The following is an 18,137-nucleotide window of genomic DNA, read 5'->3' as shown; positions in this document are numbered from 1 at the left end:
TTTCAGCTGTTCCTCATTTGGGAGTTAATACTCATGGGCTTTCCCCTAATCATTTATGGCAAATGGATTTTGCCCATGTTCCTTCTTTTGGGCATATGCAATATGTTTGCTTCAGCACATACAAGAGAAAAATCATGGGATGTTAAAGTCACTGTCTCCAGGCTTTTGCCTACATGGGAGTTCCAAAAACTGTAAAAACTGGCAATGGGCCAGCCTACACCAACTCTGGCTTTGCTAAATTTTGCTGAGTTCTCCATTTCTCATAAAACAGAAATACCTTATAATTCTCAAGGACAAGCTATAGTGGAGTGAGTGCATCATATGCTCAAAGCCTATTTGCATAAAACAAAAAAGGGGGAATATGGTTCCACCCCCAGAGACCATTTGTCTTTTATTTTACACATTTTAAATTTTTCGAATGTTGATGCTTAATCTTGTATGCTGCTGACCGGCATCGGCAGCCAGTTTCTTCCAGGATGCCTCATGGCAAATGGAAGAATCTAGCAGATGGCACTTGGTTTGGTTTAGATCCTGTACTGGTGTGGGGAAGAGGGGCTGTTTGTGTTTTCCCGCAGGATGATGACAATCCAGTATGGGTACCTGAGCATCTGGTGCATGCTGTGGATTTTCCTGTCCAGAAGCCTGAAGACAGGATGGAGCCAAGAGATCAGATAGATACTGGCTTGTCAACTGAAGAGTTGCTGGGATCCTGAGGTCCTGACTGTGGTGGTCTGAGTGCCAAGGATTGTTCCTCTATCAACACATCCCATGATAATGGCAGCCATTGCTGTGGCTGCCACAGCAGCTAGAGCTGCTAGATTTCACCTTAGTCAGTCAGTTGCATCTGCTAGCACAATGGATACCTTATCAGGGCAGGTTGCAAATGCCTTGACCACTCAAATTGAGCTTAATTTAAAAATGAATATTGCAGTTAGTTTTGCAATTGGTTTTGGTTAAAGACTACTACTGGGTTATACAGTAAAAGGGTTATTGCTGTTATTCACGAATCCTGGAGTGCACAATTTACAAATTGACTCTTAAGATTATTTTAGTTAACTATACCAGGGTTCCTCCCACCAGTTCTGAGACCTTACTTAAAGGGGTCCAATTTGGGCAGTCTTATTTAGGATTGAGCAGGCACTGTTTCCTTAAGGAGAGCTTATATGTGCTGGAGCATCATCTTCATGGTTCCATGGTGCCAGAGCCAAAGAGAAGCTCAGGTCAATGTCACCACATGGCGAGTCCTCTTAGTTATTGCCCCGAAGGATCTTTCAGTGCAAATCTGGCTGAACTCAGTGATGGGTGACTAGTGAGCCAATGACAGGAAAGGTTTTTAGGGGGGCTATCCCAACCTAAGGCAGGAAATGTTTTGACCTGGACACTTTCCCATGACAGATAAGGGGTATTGCCTCACATTCAATGCCACCTTTGGATAGTCATATAATAACCTAGTCATATAATTTATATAAAAGGGGGACCTGTAGGGTCCATGGGTCTACCCCTGCTCCTGTGTTTCGTCTTGAGGAGTTTCTGGCTGGCCAGCTAAAACATTGTTTGTTTCTATGCTCCCCCTGCCCTGCCTGGTGATTAGCTATAAGGCATTGTTTACTCCATCTTCGGTGTGGCAATTTCCCACCTGCCTGGGGGGAATTCCTTGTGCAGGAGCTAGGTATTTAAGGATTTCCCTAAGGATGAATAAATGGAATTCAGCTTAATCTCCTTTCAGATCAGGTCTCTTGTGTGTTCTTTCAATCTTCAGGCCCTTGCCCGGCATGCCTGTGGTACAGTGGCCTATGGTACAGTGGCAGAGAGGGTAACGCAGACACTCAAATAATATCATCTCCCTTCTCAGGCCTTTGATAGGGTTGAAAATTAGATAGTTGTAGTTACTCTCCTTTTAAGATCTAGCCAAACCCATTTTCTATGTAAGACTTAGACTATATAGGACAATATATTTAGCTTGTTTATTGCATATTGCTTATGCTGGTTGTATTTCTAATTATAAATGATATCTGTTCCTAGTGCATATAGTTTTGTATTGGGTTTGGAACTCTCTTATTTAAACAAAAGGGGGAGGTGCTATGGGAGCACATTCTGCTCTTTCAGCCAATAACCTTTAAGTAAAAAGCCCACTTGGGTGTGGCCCCTTATACTGTAAAAGCAGCTGTAAATGTATGCCCACTCTTACTTCTGGCTCCTTCTTCCACCTGCAAGACTCTGTTCCTGTTCACACAGAGGATTGTCTTGGAAAGTGATCTGTAAGTTTTCCTCATAAATGAACAACCGCTTTATTACTCATAATTCTGAACTGGTGTGGGATTGGAAAAAAGAAAGCATATCTAACAAATGGTACTGGCATAACTGGATATCAACATGAAGAAAAATGAAAATAGATCCATATCTGTCACCATGCACAAAACTCAATTCCAAATGAATGAAAGACCTCAATATAAAGCCAGTCACACTGAACCTCACAGAAAAGAAAGTGAGAAGTACACTTGTATGCATTGGCACGAGACCACTTTCTAAATATAACCCCAGTAGCACAGACACTGAGAGAAACAATAAATGGGATGTCCTGAAACTGAAATGCTTTTGTAAAGCAAAGGGCAGAGTCAACAAGACAAAATGGTAGCCTAGAGAATGAGAAAATATCTTCACTAAGCCCACATCAGACAGAGGTTTGATCTCCAAAACATACAGAGAACACAAGAAATTGGTCATCAAAAGAACAATAAAAATCTGGAGTACAGACCTAAACAGAGAACTCTCAACAAATGAATCTAAAATGGCTGAAAGACACTTAAGGAAATGATCAACATCTTTAGTCATCAGAGAAATACAAATCAAAACAACTCTGAGATTCCATCTTACACCTGTAAGAATGGCCAAGATCAAAAACACTAATGACAACTTATGCTGGAGAGGTTGTTGGGTAAAGAAAGCACACCTCAGTTGCTAATGGGAGTGCAATGTGGTACAGTTGTTTTGGGTATCAGGATGGTGATTTCTCAGAAAATTAGAAAACAACTTTCCTAGAGATCCAGCAATACCACCTTTGGGTATATATCCAAAGGATGCTTAACATAAGGACATGTGCTCAACTATGTTCATAGCAGCATTGTTTGTCATAGTCAGAACGTGCAGAGAACCTAAATGCCCCTTGATTAAGGAATGGATAAGAAAATGTGGTTTATTAAACAATGGAGAAAAAATTAAACACAGGAAAAAAAATAATGACATCTTGATATTTGCAGGCGAATGGATGGATCTAGAAAACATCATATTGAGTGAGATAACCCAGACCCAAAAAGACTAATATCATTTGTGCTCACTCATAAGCAGATTTTAGACACAAAGCAAAGAAAATCAGCATACAATTCACAATTCCAGAAAACCTAGACAACAATGAGGATCCTAAGACAGACATACATGGATCTAATCTGCATGGAAAGTTTAGAAAAAGACAAGGTCTCCTGAGAAAATTGGGAGCATGGAGACCATGAGAGAGGGTTGAATGGGAGGGGAGAGCAGGAAGGGGAGTAGACAAAAATGTATAGCTCAAGAAAATAAAAGAAAAAATAATAACACAAGGGACAAGATAAAAGATTACTCTCCCATAGCAGTAATACATCCTAAAAAAAGGTAAACTTATTCTCAGGTATACCACAAGCATTGCCCTCAGGCCATTTGATTTGACTTCCACATGCAAAACAATCTCACTAACAATTCAATACTCTACAGCTCTTTGTAAATGCCTAATTGTGCAAGTGTTAGAGTCACTTCATTTTATGTCTCAGAATAACATATTCCACAAAAAAGGAATAAGGAAAAAAGTGATAGCAGTTTATCATTTTCAATTGCAAAAAGGTTTTATTATTCCAAGTGTTCTGTTTTCCTCTAGTCTCCAATGAAAACATGTTTACAATCTAAAAAGAAGACAATATTTTACTGACTTAATGTCTTAACTCATCGGGTCGAGTTGATATACCAGTGAGAAATGTGTATGGTGTGCAAAGCTGGTAACCTAATCTCGATCACCATATAAAGAGAGCCAAAAGTCAACACAACAATCTTGTTTTATGGTCTCCACATACTAGTCAGGCCTAATACCCCATAATCGTATCACATACATATAACAGAAGCTTTTTTCAAATAAATCTCATTGATTTTACATTATCTAGCATCTCTGAACAATTCCCTTAGAAGGAACCAATTTATGATGAAGTAACAAATGGATAACTAATGGGGACAGGAAGATTTATAGAACTTTAAATTATGTATATATACCATTAGGATATCAAGCTATACTGTGAAATATGCAATTGATGGCTTATTTTTCTACATTATTATACCTCTACCAGTTTGAAGAAAAGGTTGTTTTGAATACACATGAGGTATTTTATGTTTTTTTATATTCTCTATTAAGCATTTTAACATTAATTTTGTTAAGTGTTGACAAAAGAGCAAATGTTGGGATATATCATCGACCTTTATACTTACACTCAAGTAACTAACACATGAGAGTTATTAGTTTGAATATATCCATAACTAATTATTGACATATAAGCAAGCCTGGATAACATTGTAAGGGAATTTGTAAAGATATGGAAAACAAAACAAAGAAAAACAATTACCTCCCCTTTAACAGACACCCTTACTTGAAAAGCATGATCACACACTGCCTGATATTTAGTGAACAATGTAACACTTAGATGATGGGCATCTCATTCTATATATTTCAGCAGAAAATTACCTATCTCTCAGTAAAACCAGCCACAGCAGGAATACAAAGACCACAAAATAACCTTCACTTAATGGATTCGCTAAACCTATAGAACACTTGAATATCTATCTCCGACATTGCAAATTGGAAAACACAATGCAGTGATCTCTACCATCAGTCTTGAATGATGATAGTAAATAATTATGAAAAACACATGAGACAAAAATTTCTTGAGACTATGCCAACTGTGATGTCTAAAGTCTGTAACAGATAATTTACATGAAGAGGGTTTGTCTTTTGTATGAGTTCTTCCCTGATTCCTGATATCAAGATGATTAAAAAGTTTGAAAAATATTTACAGGCCTAGAAACATGAAAAAGCAGTTATATTCAGTTTATTCCATCAGGTTTTTGAGAACTTCCTGTACTTCCTGCTTCAGGAATACACAACGGTTTAACCTTCTTGGGAAAAAGCATGAACATTCATATACCACACAAACACAAGGACATCACACAATTAAATTAAATAAATTTATTATCAAATATACCAAAAACAGACTGCAATTTTCAGTCATGAATGTTTCTCTAATAGGCATTCATCCCTGTAACCCACATGCTAAGGCATTTAAAGGTTTACTTACAGAGTTTTTCTTCAACAAGAATGGGTTTGTGTAAGAAAAGGCAAGCATGTAGACTTGAAGTTAGAGAAATTAATCTTTCTAAATTGTTGGCAACATTTGGGAAGATTTAGGAAACACAGTACTCCTGGAAGAAATATGCCATGGGGGTTGTGGCTAAGGGTGTACATCCACATGTCATTTCAAGTTCCTACCCCTGGTTCGTGCTGCAGACAGAGGATGTGAGTTCTGAACATGTTTTCATGACATTTTCATGGTGATCCTGTAAACCTCTGGAACCCAAAGTCAAATTAAACTCTAAATTAAAAAATTGACTTAGACATTATGCTTTATCACAGACACAGAAGAGGCCCCCTCATACACATCTATAAAATTTTACATTTGGATAAGTGCATTTATGTAATTGAAGAAAAGTGTGAAATCAATGAATTCACAGAACAACTATCCATATAATTTTACTGGTACAAACAAAGTAGAAAACTCATAATGCTTAAACAGACGGCTGACACTTGAAGATGTTTTTCTTTACAGTTTTATTTACATAATTGTATGCTGCCTGAAAATATTACCAAACATGTATAGTCACATTCCCTTCAATATGAATCTTCTCAAGTCCTCAAAGAGTACTGTGATATGCAAAGGCTTTAAAAGACCTATTATTTACTAAAAGTTTTACTCTTGTATAAAGCCTACCAAGAAGAGGGAAACTTTAGCACACTCATTATACTTAAAGAGTTCCTCTGGTCAGACTGTGGTGGCACACCCCTCTAATCCAGCACTAGAGAGGCAGAGACAGACAAATCTCTGAGTGCAAGGTGAGCCTCTTCTATGGGTGAGTGCAAAGACAGACTACAATACTATGGAAAAACTTTGTCTCAAAAAAAAAAAGTTTCACTGCAGTATGTTTTTTCTCATGATTTCAAAGCCTAATGACACATATAAAGGTTTTACCACATTAGCTAAATTTGTACGGTTTATATTCAGCATGTGTTCCTTGGTGGATGTAAAGACTTTACATTGATTACAGTCATAAGCTTTCTCTCCAGTATATATTCTTTTGTGAAGTTGGAGGCTACTAACATATTAAAAGGCTTTTTCACATTGATGACATTCCTAGGGTTGTTTTTTTCCTGCTATGTGTTCTTTTCTGTATTTGAAGTTTAGAGCTCTGTGAAAAATCTTTATCACATTGCTTACATTCAAAGGGCTTCTCTTTTGTATGTGTGTGTGTGTTTTTTTTTTTATCTGTGAAGCTGGCCATCACATGCAAAAGCTTTATCATATTGACTACATTCATAAGATTTCACTTCAGTGTGTGTTCTTTAATGATTTTGGTGACTACTAAGTTGTGAAAAGTCTTTACAACATTGATTTTATTCATATGTTTCATGTAAAGTATGTGTTTTTTTATGTGCTTTGAGACTACTAAGTTGTGTAAAGGCTTTATCATTCATTACATTCATATGGTTTCTCTCCAGTATGTGTTATTTTGTGTTTTTTGAGACTACTATCCTGTGAAAAGGCTTTCTCACATTCATTACATTCATACGGTTTCTCTCCAGTATGTGTTCGTTTGTGTTTTTTGAGACTACTAAGTTGTGAAAAGGCTTTATCACATTGATTACACTGATAAGGTTTCTCTCCAGTGTGTGTTCTTTTGTGAAGCTGGAGAACAGTGACATAGGAAAAGGATTTTCCACATTGATTACATTCATAGGGTCTTTCTCCAGTATGTATTCTTTTGTGTATTTGGAGCATAGAGCGATGTGAAAAAGTTTTATAACATTCATTACATTCAAATGGCTTTTCTCCAGTATGTGTTTTTTTATGTCTGTTAAGCTGGCCGTGACTCTCAAAAGCTTTATCACATTGATTACATTGATAAGGTTTCTCTCCAGTATGTGTCCTTTGATGTATGTGGAGAGCACTGTTCTGTGAAAAGGCTTTATCACATTCATTACATTCATATGGTTTCTCTCCAGTATGTGTTATTTTGTGTTTTTTGAGACTACTATCCTGTGAAAAGGCTTTCTCACATTCATTACATTCATACGGTTTCTCTCCAGTATGTGTTCGTTTGTGTTTTTTGAGACTACTAAGTTGTGAAAAGGCTTTATCACATTGATTACACTGATAAGGTTTCTCTCCAGTGTGTGTTCTTTTGTGAAGCTGGAGAACAGTGACATAGGAAAAGGATTTTCCACATTGATTACATTCATAGGGTCTTTCTCCAGTATGTATTCTTTTGTGTATTTGGAGCTTAGAGCGATGTGAAAAAGTTTTATAACATTCATTACATTCAAATGGCTTTTCTCCAGTATGTGTTTTTTTATGTCTGTTAAGCTGGCCGTGACTCTCAAAAGCTTTATCACATTGATTACACTGATAAGGTTTCTCTCCAGTATGTGTCCTTTGATGTATGTGGAGAGCACTGTTCTGTGAAAAGGCTTTATCACATTGATTACATTCAAAGGGCTTCTCTCCAGTATGTGTTCTTTTATGTACTTGAAGATAATGATTATATGCAAAGAATTTACCACATTCAGTACATTCATAGGGTTTCTCTCCAGTATGTGTTCTTTCATGTCTTTGGAGTCCAGAGCGCCGTGAAAAAGCTCTATCACATTGATTACATTCAAAGGGCTTCTCTCCACTATGTGTTCTTTCATGTCTGTGAAGTAGGTCATGACATGCAAATGCTTTACTACATTGATTACACTGATAAGGTTTTTCTCCAGTATGTGTTCTTTGGTGTAGTTGGAGAGCATAGTTCTGTGAAAAGGCTTTATCACATTGATTACATGTGTAGGATTTCTCCCCAGAATGTGGATTTTTATGTTTTTGAAGCTGACCATGACTGGCAAGAACATTACTGCATTGATTACACTCATAGTGTTTCTCTCCAGCATGTGCTCTTTTAAATATTTGAGGACAACTGCAGCATGCAAAGGCTTCATCATGTTGAATACAATCATATGGGTTCTCTGAAGAATGAATTTTTTCATGCCTGTGAAGAAAACTGTAACATGCAAAGGATTTAACACATTGTGCATATTCAGAGGGTTTCTCTCCAGTATGGCTTCTTTCATACCTGCAAAGATAACTGGAACATATAAAAAATTTATGCATTACTCTAGTGAATTTTATTATCTGTATGAATTAATTTTATATGAGACTTTTTATGTATTTGAAAAAACTAGAACTACTCAGTTTTAAATAAGCTTTACCATACTTATTTCATTCTAAGATTGTCTTATAGTTTAATAGATACTGCATAACAAAGAGAACGAGGATAAACAAAGTAAGTACACAGTCCAACACTCATAGGGCTTTTCTTCAGTGAGAGTTTGTTGATGTCTTTCCAATGAAGTTGGAAAACTAATTAAATATAACCTTGTATCACATTCAACATGTCTACCCAAGGTTGAAATACTAAATTTCTTTCATATTTTCTCATTATTCTGAGAGAGTTCCAGTCATTCTTCACATATTCACATGCTCACTTGCTTGTGTTCAGAGTGACATATGATATTCTTATTAAAGGAAGAACAAATAAATGATTTTTTCCATTGAATTCACACAATTTGAGTTTTTGTTCCTCACAAACATGTGGAGTAGGGATTTAGGTTTCTCCACAGAAGCCTTTTTGACTTTCATAAACTAACCATTTCAATAAGGTTAGCAAAGCCACAGGTATATGAGTAACTCTAGCTTTACTACAGACTCTATTTCTCATACAGATTTGGACATATACTTATCATCTATTCAATGTCTATGCCTTTTGCAGTACTGGAGTTGCATAAACTATATGAATTGACATTTCTATGGCATAGTTCTCATGGGGCTATGATTCAATTGGTGGTATCAGTAAAACATTGTTTCCTTATCTTCTTTTTTTGAGAGGAATGCCTTGAAAACACCGAACAGCTACCCGATATGAAGGCATATGACTTTGTGAGAAATTGATAATGATCAATACATTTCAAGCTGTTCTTATTTATTACTGTTGTCTTGCTTAAAATCTGTCAGGACACATTAATTTTTTTCAATGGAAATTTGTATCAAAATTTACATAAAAATTACCTTCCATGTCTTCTAGCACTTGGACAATGTTCTCTGAAATTATGATCTTCCCAACTATAGCCTAAAATATAGTACCAGAAAATGGATGATATATTATTGGAAATTGTGCAAAATGTAATATCATAAATAAACAATGCAGTATTTATTCAGCCCATTCTTATTCTTTCTTAAACAAAACTATGCAAGAGAATCAATAACCAAGGCACAGTTGTCCCTTTACATTAAAATGTGAAGGGAAGTTCACAGTCTTACCTATGGCTGTGAGGTTCCTGTATGTCTCCAGCATCACATCTTTGTAGAGACTCTTCTGAGAAGGATTGAGCAAGGCCCACTCATCCCGAGTGAAGTCAATGTGCACATCATCATAGGTCACTGCATTCTAAAATAATCCAAACAATAGTAAAACAAAGTGTGAGCCTGACATGGTAAATGAATACTTCTTTTACTGTAATATATTCACATAATTCTTATGCTTCCTACAGTTCTTTCATGAAATAATGTAATCACCACTCACTTTAGAAATGAGCTGAAGAGGAGGCTCATATGTGCCATTCCTTGGCCCATTACATAGAATACAGCCTTGAGAAAGAAATGGCAATGAACAGACATACAGACAGAGACAAGCAAGCAGATCAACACTACTGAGAACACATCCGAAAAATAGTGTGGATGATTATTAACTAGAAAAGAGATGGGAAACTTGGGTATATTGGCTCATATCTTAATACCATCACTCAATGTAAAAGCAGATGAATTAAATTAAGTTGGATGCCAGTCAAAACCTATGCAGTGAGTTATAGGTAAGCCAGAGTTACACATTAATAAAACCCTGTCTTCTCACCAAAAATCATTTAAACAAAAAAATGTAAAAAGAAATCAGAGGTTTTTACTAAAGTTCCTCCAAAATGTTTTGCATTCTTGTAGTTCTGCATTCATCTTCCAGAACCTGCCATGGCCCAGTTATATTGTAGCATAATAAAACCTTACTAAAAAGGAGTACATGTTGAACAGTTAGAAATGGACCAAAGAAAACAGAACCACTGTAAATATTGATCATAAATATGACAGGGAAGTAAAATTGGCTCAGCACTTAAGTGGTCTTGCTGGTCTTGCGGAGAAGTGTGTTCAATTGCAAGTACTTAGATAGGGTTTATAACTATCCATTACTTTAGCTTTGTGTGTTCTGAGGCCTCTTCTGACCACTATGAGGAATAGGCACACATTTGGTACATACCCATGTGTAGCAAAATAAATGCATTCTCATTCCATAGAATTAAAAAAAAACAGGCAGAATGTCACACATCTCCAATCCATTGGTTCAGAAGACACAGGTATTAATGTCATGGATACTGTTATCCTGGAAAAGAGAAGGATACCCTCCACCACAGTTCAAAATTAAGACATAGGGATTTTCAGCACAGCAGCAAATGCTTGGAATTTACAAAAATCTACATTCCAAACACATCAGTCAATAAAAAAACATAAAACAAAGCATGTGCTCCACTATTAATTTCTCTGTGCAGAGGGATATATCTCTCAGTGGATGTCATGATAGTCTAAGGAGATACTTTCAGGACAGCCAGAGTTACACACAAAAACATTGTCTTTCAGAAACAAAACTAAAAACAAAAATTTAAAATAAAAATCAGAGCAGCAAAAATGATTAACACTGAATAGCAATTGCTTCAACTGCATGTTTTGTCATTTAGTGATACCATCTATAATGGTGGTCAAGTCATGGCAGCAGGACACAAACAACCAGATATGAGTTGAAGCTATAAACATGTAAATCCAATCCCCAATGTGGAATTTCATTAAAAAGCCTTCTCCTAGTAAAGGTTCCACAAATACAACAAAGAAGGGCACCAATAATACCTCATTATATCTTGGAGCTTATCCTTCAATCAACTACATTCTGACCTAGATCTCTAAATGGCTATAGTCACCTCATGATGTAAAAGTATTTAGTCTAACTTCAATGATTGTCATAGGCTGCAACAGTCCCTGAAATGTTTAAATGTGAAGTCTTTTATAACATTTATGATAATGAATTGACATGGCCATACCCAGACCAAAAAACCCACACCTCCTACTACTGCCACTCTATAGGAGATTATGGAGGCCAACTACATTCAAACCACCACAGTGATGTAGCTGAATTTTGAGATAGATAGATTCCTAATTATCTGAAGAACTGCCATATTGATTTCCATAATGGCTATACAGGTTTGCAATCCCAGCAGCAATGGGGGAGTGTTCCCTTTATTCCACATTCTTGCCAGCATGAGATGTCACTTGTGTTATTGGTCTTAGCCATTCTGACAGGTATAAGATGAATTTTAAAGGTAGTTTTACTTTATATTCGCTAGATGGCTAAGGATGTTAAAAATTTACTTAAGTGTTTTTAAGACAGTTTAGATTCAATCTATTTAGAATTCTGTTTAATTCCAAACTGCATTTTTATGTGATTAATTTATTTGTTGATGTGTAGCATCTTGAGTTTTTTTTTTCCTTCTGAGAAAGTAAATGTTAATCACATTAACTAACATGATATATACCCAAGATATAAGCCGGAAACAGGGAACTTAGACGTTCCTGATCCATCCTACACTTCCAGGTCATCCTGCAGGGGCTATACTGCCCAATACCTCCTCTCTCTTCCCATCCCATCCAGCTTACATCCATATCCCCCACCCCCTGTCTCCCTCCCTCCCTCCCCTCTTTGGCGGCATAGCACCTCCTAGCCTGCTTGGGCGCTGGGACCGAACCCGAATAGGGAGGGCAAAGGGGAGGACGGTAGTTCCTTTGTCTCCATAGCCTGCCTGCAGCAAGCAGGGTGGGCCTTTGTTTGCGAGCTACCCAAGCAGCGCAAAGATCCGATCTGGACACCAGGAGAAACATCACTGGGGAGTGACATCACTGGGAAGGTACATCAGTGGGCAAGAAGACCTGATCCTGTAAAAGGAGATCCATAGGGGAGCATTCGGAGGAAAAGATGGGCAGGCGCCAAGGCAAGAATTCACCCAATAATCTGAAAAAACAACATGAAACCACCAGAACCCAGCGACCTCACAACAGGAGGACATGAACACCTTAATCAAGAAGAAGTAGAAAAAATTGACTATATGAAAATGATAGAGGCCCTTAAACAGCATAGAAAAAATGCCCTTATAGAAATGGATGAGAAGTATAACAGAAAGTTCGAGGAATTGAGTAAATCAGTGAATGATACCCTAGGAAACCAAGGAAAAACAATCAAGCACATAATGGAAACAGTTCATGACTTGAAAACTGAAATGGAGGCAAAGAAGAAAACACAAACAGAGCGCCGGCTGGACATGGAAAATCTAGGTAAACGAATAGAGACTACAGAAACAAGCATAACCAGCAGAATACAAGAGATAGAAGAAAGAATCTCAGATTCTGAGGATAACATAGAGAAAATAAATGCACTGATCAAAGAAAACAGCAAGTCCAACAAACTCTCATCACAAAACATTCAGGAAATATGGGACACAATAAAAAGACCAAACCTAAGAATAATTGGAGTAGAAGAAGGAGAAGAAGGGCAGCTCAACGGTCCAGAAAATATACTTAATAAAATTATAGAAGAAAACTTTCCCAACCTGAAGACAGATGTACCTATGAAGGTTCAAGAAGCATACAGAACACCAAATAGGCTGGATCAAAAAAAAAAAAAAAAAAAAACATCTCGCCATATAATAATCAAAACACAAAATATACAGAATAAAGAAAGAATATTAAGAGCTGCAAAGGAAAAAGGCCAAGTTACTTATAAAGGTTAACCTATCAGACTTACACCTGACTTCTCTATGGAAACCATGAAAGCCAGAAGGACCTGGATAGTTGTACTGCAAAAAATAAGAGACCATGGATGCAAGCCCAGACTACTATATCCAGCCAAGCTTTCGTTCACTATAAATGGAAAAAACAAAATTTTCCAGGATAAAAACAAATTTAAACAATACGTAGCCACAAATCCAGCCTTACAGAAAATAATAGAAGGAAAATCACTAACCAAGGAGTCCAACAATGACCACAATAACTCAGACATCTAGAGACCCTTCACCAGCGCAACTCGAAGAAGGGAAACACACAAACCCTACTAATAAAAAAGTGACCGGAGTTAACAACCACTGGTCATTAATATCACTTAATGTTAATGGACTTAACTCACCTATAAAAAGGCACAGGCTAAGAGACTGGATACGAAAACAGGATCCAACATTCTACTGTTTACAAGAAACACACCTCAACCACAAAGACAGGCACCTACTCAGAGTAAAGGGCTGGGAAAAGGCTTATCAAGCAAATGGACCTAAGAAACATGCAGGTGTGGCCTTCTAATTTCTAACAAAGTTGACTTCAAACTTAAATCAATCAGAAGAGAAGGAGAGGGACATTTTATACTCATAACAGGAACAATTCATCAGGATGAAGTCTCAATCCTGAATATCTATGCCCCTAATATAAAAGCACCCACGTACGTAAAAGAAACATTACTAAAACTCAAGGCAGCCATCAAACCGCACACACTAATAGTAGGCGACTTCAACACGCCTCTCTCACCAATGGACAGGTCAATCAAACAGAAACCTAACAGAGAAACTAGAGAATTAATGGAGGTAATGAAGCAAATGGACTTAACAGACATCTATAGATTATTCCACCCAAATAGGAAAGAATATACCTTCTTCTCTGCAGCTCATGGAACCTTCTCAAAAATTGACCACATACTCGGTAGCAAAGCTAACTTACAAAGATAAAAAAAAAATATTAGTAACCACCTGTGTCTTATCAGATCACCATGGATTAAAGTTAGAATTCAACAACAATGCTACCCCCAGAAAGCCTACAAACTCATGGAAACTGAACAGTCAACTACTGAACCATACCTGGATTAAGGAAGAAATAAAGAAAGAAATTAAAGTCTTCCTTGAATTCAATGAAAATAAAGATACAACATACTCGAACTTATGGGACACTATGAAAGCAGTCCTAAGAGGAAAGTTCATCGCACTAAGTGCCCACCTAAAGAAAACAGAGAAATCACATATTAGAGACTTAACAGCCCACCTGAAAGCTCTTGAAAAAAAAGAAGCAGACTCACCTAGGAGGAGTAGAAGACTGGAAATAATCAAACTGAGGGCTGAAATCAACAAAATAGAAACATAGAAAACAATCCAAAGAATCAATGAAACAAAAAGCTGGTTCCTGGAGAAAATCAACAAGATTGATAAACCCCTATCCAAACTAATCAAATGGCAGAGAGAGAGAATAGGCAAATTAATAAGATCAGAAATGAAAAGGGGGACATAACCACAGACACAGAGGAAATTCAGAGAATCATTAGATCTTACTACAAAAGCCTGTATGCCACAAAACTGGAAAATGTAAAAGAAATGGACACTTTTTTAGATAAATACCATATACCAAAGTTAAACCAGGACCAGGTGAACAATCTAAACAGACCTGTTGGTTGCGAAGAATTAGAAGCTGTTGTCAAAAACCTCCCTACCAAAAAAAGCCCAGGACCAGATCGTTTCAATGCGGAATTATACCAGAACTTCCAAGAAGAGTTAATACCTATACTCCTTAATGTATTCCACAATATAGAAACAGAAGGGTCATTGCCAAATTTATTTTATGAAGCTACAGTTACTCTGATACCAAAACCACACAAAGACTCAACCAGGAAAGAGAATTACAGGCCAATCTCACTCATGAACATTGACGCAAAAATCCTCAACAAAATACTGGCAAACCGAATCCAAGAACACATCCGAAAAATTATCCATTATGATCAAGTAGGCTTCATTCCTGAGATTCAGGGCTGGTTCAACATACGAAAATCTATCAATGTAATCCAACATATAAATAAACTGAAAGAAAAAAACCATATGATCATTTCATTAGATTTCATTTGACAAAATTCAATATCCATTTATGTTAAAAGTATTGGAGAGATTAGGGATACAAGGGTCATACCTACATATAATAAAAGCCATATACAGCAAGCCGACAGCTAACATCAAATTAAACGGAGAGAAACTCAAAGCCATCCCGCTAAACTCAGGAACACGACAAGGCTGTCCACTCTCGCCATACCTCTTCAATATAGTGCTTTAAGTTCTAGCAATAGCAATAAGACAACATAAGGGGATCACGGGGATTCGAATTGGAAAGGAAGAAGTGAAACTTTCGTTATTTGCAGATGATATGATAGTGTACATAAGCGACCCCCAAAACTCCACCAAAGAACTTTTACAGCTGGTAAACAGCTTTAGTAATGTGGCAGGATACAAGATCAACTCCAAAAAATCAGTCACCCTCTTATACACAAAGGACATGGAAGCAGAGAGGGAAATCAGAGAAGCTTCACCTTTCACGATAGCCACAAACAGCATAAAATATCTTGGGGTAACTCTAACCAAGGAAGTGAAAGATCTATTTGACAAGAACTTTAAGGCATTGAAGAAAGAAATTGAAGAGGATACCAGAAAATGGATGGACCTCCCTCGCTCTTGGATTGGGAGGATCAACATAGTAAAAAGGCAATTCTACCAAAGGCAATTTATAGATTCAATGCAATCCCCATCAAGATCACATCAAAATTCTTCACAGATCTGGAGAGGACAATAATCAACTTTATATGGAAAAACAAAAACCCCAGGATAGCCATAGCTGTTGAATAAAGAATAATCACAGTACAATCAACAAACCCAGAGAGAATAAGTAACAAGGATGGCTGTAGTAGAGGGTGCATAGAGGCCTCATGCAAAGAGGAACTAGACTAGATTTTGTGGTTACACTTGGAACAAGAAAAGGAAGTATCAGGGGTGGTGTGGAAACAGTGCAGTAGCAACTTTCTACAAGCTAAAAGGTGACTCTAGTGAAGACTCCCAGTAACTCAGATATGGAGCCTGAACTAGTCATCTTTTGTAATCACATATGGCCCCCACTGGTTGGACTAGAAATCCTAGGAAACCCTAAAATATTTGACACAAACTTGTTATGTCTGTAAGATATACCAGGAAAATGGTGGCTCAAGTTTGGTATAGTGTCAAACCAATGACTGGCCTAAATTGAGGCCCAAGGTTGCCAGGATGAAAGCCTACATGTGCAGGAATCAGAAGATGGATGGGTCAGAGTACTAAAGTAGAACCAAATCCAAGTAACAAAAAAGAAAAAAAAGTCAATATAATGATAACTAACTCTATGTCCAACAGCTTTCCCACTCTCCAATTTTTTTTTCAGCTTTGTTGAGTCCAACACACATCTTATTTGTTGGCTGGTTTCATTCCCCATTAGCAGCTCTCCTCATCAGATATCCTCTGAACCTGGCATCTTGCATAATTAAAAAATTCCATCCTTCCAATATCTAAGATTCGCTTATGATCTCCCAGGCTCCTCATAGGTCTTGTTAATACACTGACTCTGTCCTCTGTAGGATACACAGCTGGTCTTCTAGACTCTGGATGACTCAATTCCACTGCCACTGCTGTTCTTGCTCATCACATTACAGTGCTGGCTTCTATGAAACACTGGGGACTTCTGTTGCAACTGGGCTGCATTTTCACCAGTGGTCTCTCATAGGATCTCCTCAGGGTGTCACGTCTCAACTTTGTGGCATGTCCCTTCATGCCAAAGTCCTGGGCCTTCAAGTGCCAATAAGACTGTACCTTCTCCAATGGACTTTCTTGCCATCCCACAGTGCCATGCCTCACTTTCATCCATACCTTCAAAACCAGTACCACCAGGTTGACACATATTACCAAGTCCATCTAGCAGCATGAGGTAAAACCTTGGCTACCTTTGGAAGACAGCTTCTCTGTACTCTTAGGAAACACTTCCCAGACATTTTCACATCAGCGAAGCTGGTCTCTTAGCTCCAGCCAACCAGAATCATGTACCCAGCAAAGTAGAATTTTGCTTAAATACATCTGATAACTTGCTCATCACAGCTGATACTTAAGACCCAGCCAACCAGAACCAGAGGATCTAAATGTCTTTCTCCTATCATTAAGACTTAAGCCAGAAGCACATGACCAAAGCTGTCAGGTTCTGCTGCTCATTGGGGCTGGAACTTGGCCCCTTATTTAATTATATTTCACCAGCTTTCTTTCTTTTACTGCCTAAGCTTGGATGTCCTGAGAATTGCTCAGTAGACCAGGTTGACCTTGAATTTGCAGAGATAAGTCTCTCTCTCCGTAGGCTAGGATTGAAGGCAAGTGCCAACACTCCTTCAGGTCACCACTCCCCTTATTCCATTTCTTAATCCGTTTATGTTCTTGAACAGCGAATTTAGCTGCAATTCTACTTTTTGGGGCCCCTTTTTCCTCAAGCAAATTTTCTTTTTCTGCTGCTCCTTTCATTATATGTCTTCAGTAGAGTTACCACTAATATCCACATGACAGTCTATCCTAGTCTATTTTGAGAATTCTTCTGCCAACGGAATAATCAAAACCTTTTTACTTTAGCCTCAGGTAGGTTCTTTGGATGGAGGCAAATTGCAGCCACTCCCATCACCGAAATATCACAAGGATGATTTCTAGGCAACATACTAAAACCCTACTCTCAAATTTCTTGATCTGGCTCCCGATATTTCATATCATTATCAAGGTCACTCTCTCCCATGCTCCTCTTAGTATGGTCAATTATGCAGTCTTT

General features: G+C 37.6%; 1 protein-coding gene across 1 annotated transcript; it reads right to left on the bottom strand.

The window, feature by feature from the left end:
- Positions 1–6,685: 6,685 nt before the first annotated feature.
- Positions 6,686–17,251, bottom strand: LOC121464651 (zinc finger protein 431-like). Its single transcript, XM_041677680.1, has 5 exons — positions 17,207–17,251; positions 9,699–9,825; positions 9,447–9,507; positions 6,815–8,454; positions 6,686–6,732 (listed from the first exon to the last, which is right to left on the bottom strand). The coding sequence occupies exons 1-5, from the start codon at positions 17,249–17,251 to the stop codon at positions 6,686–6,688; spliced, it is 1,920 nt and encodes a 639-aa protein (XP_041533614.1).
- Positions 17,252–18,137: the final 886 nt, after the last annotated feature.

Source organism: Microtus oregoni, unplaced genomic scaffold, assembly GCF_018167655.1.
Source record: "Microtus oregoni isolate MIOR12 unplaced genomic scaffold, Mior012 000029F_ref0000214, whole genome shotgun sequence".
NCBI classification, from domain to species: Eukaryota; Metazoa; Chordata; class Mammalia; order Rodentia; family Cricetidae; genus Microtus; species Microtus oregoni.
Note: the sequence above shows the minus strand (reverse complement) of the source record. Positions and strands in the feature narration are given on the sequence as shown.

Excerpts from the sequence above, each read along its gene's own strand:
- LOC121464651 (XM_041677680.1), bottom strand. The coding sequence starts at position 17,251 with ATGGACTTGGTAATATGTGTCAACCTGGTGGTACTGGTTTTGAAG. Across the intron at positions 9,508-9,698 it reads CAGGAACCTCACAGCCATAG|GCTATAGTTGGGAAGATCAT; the intron begins GTAAGACTGTGA and ends ACTATATTTTAG. Across the intron at positions 8,455-9,446 it reads AGTGCTAGAAGACATGGAAG|GTATGAAAGAAGCCATACTG; the intron begins GTAATTTTTATG and ends TTATCTTTGCAG.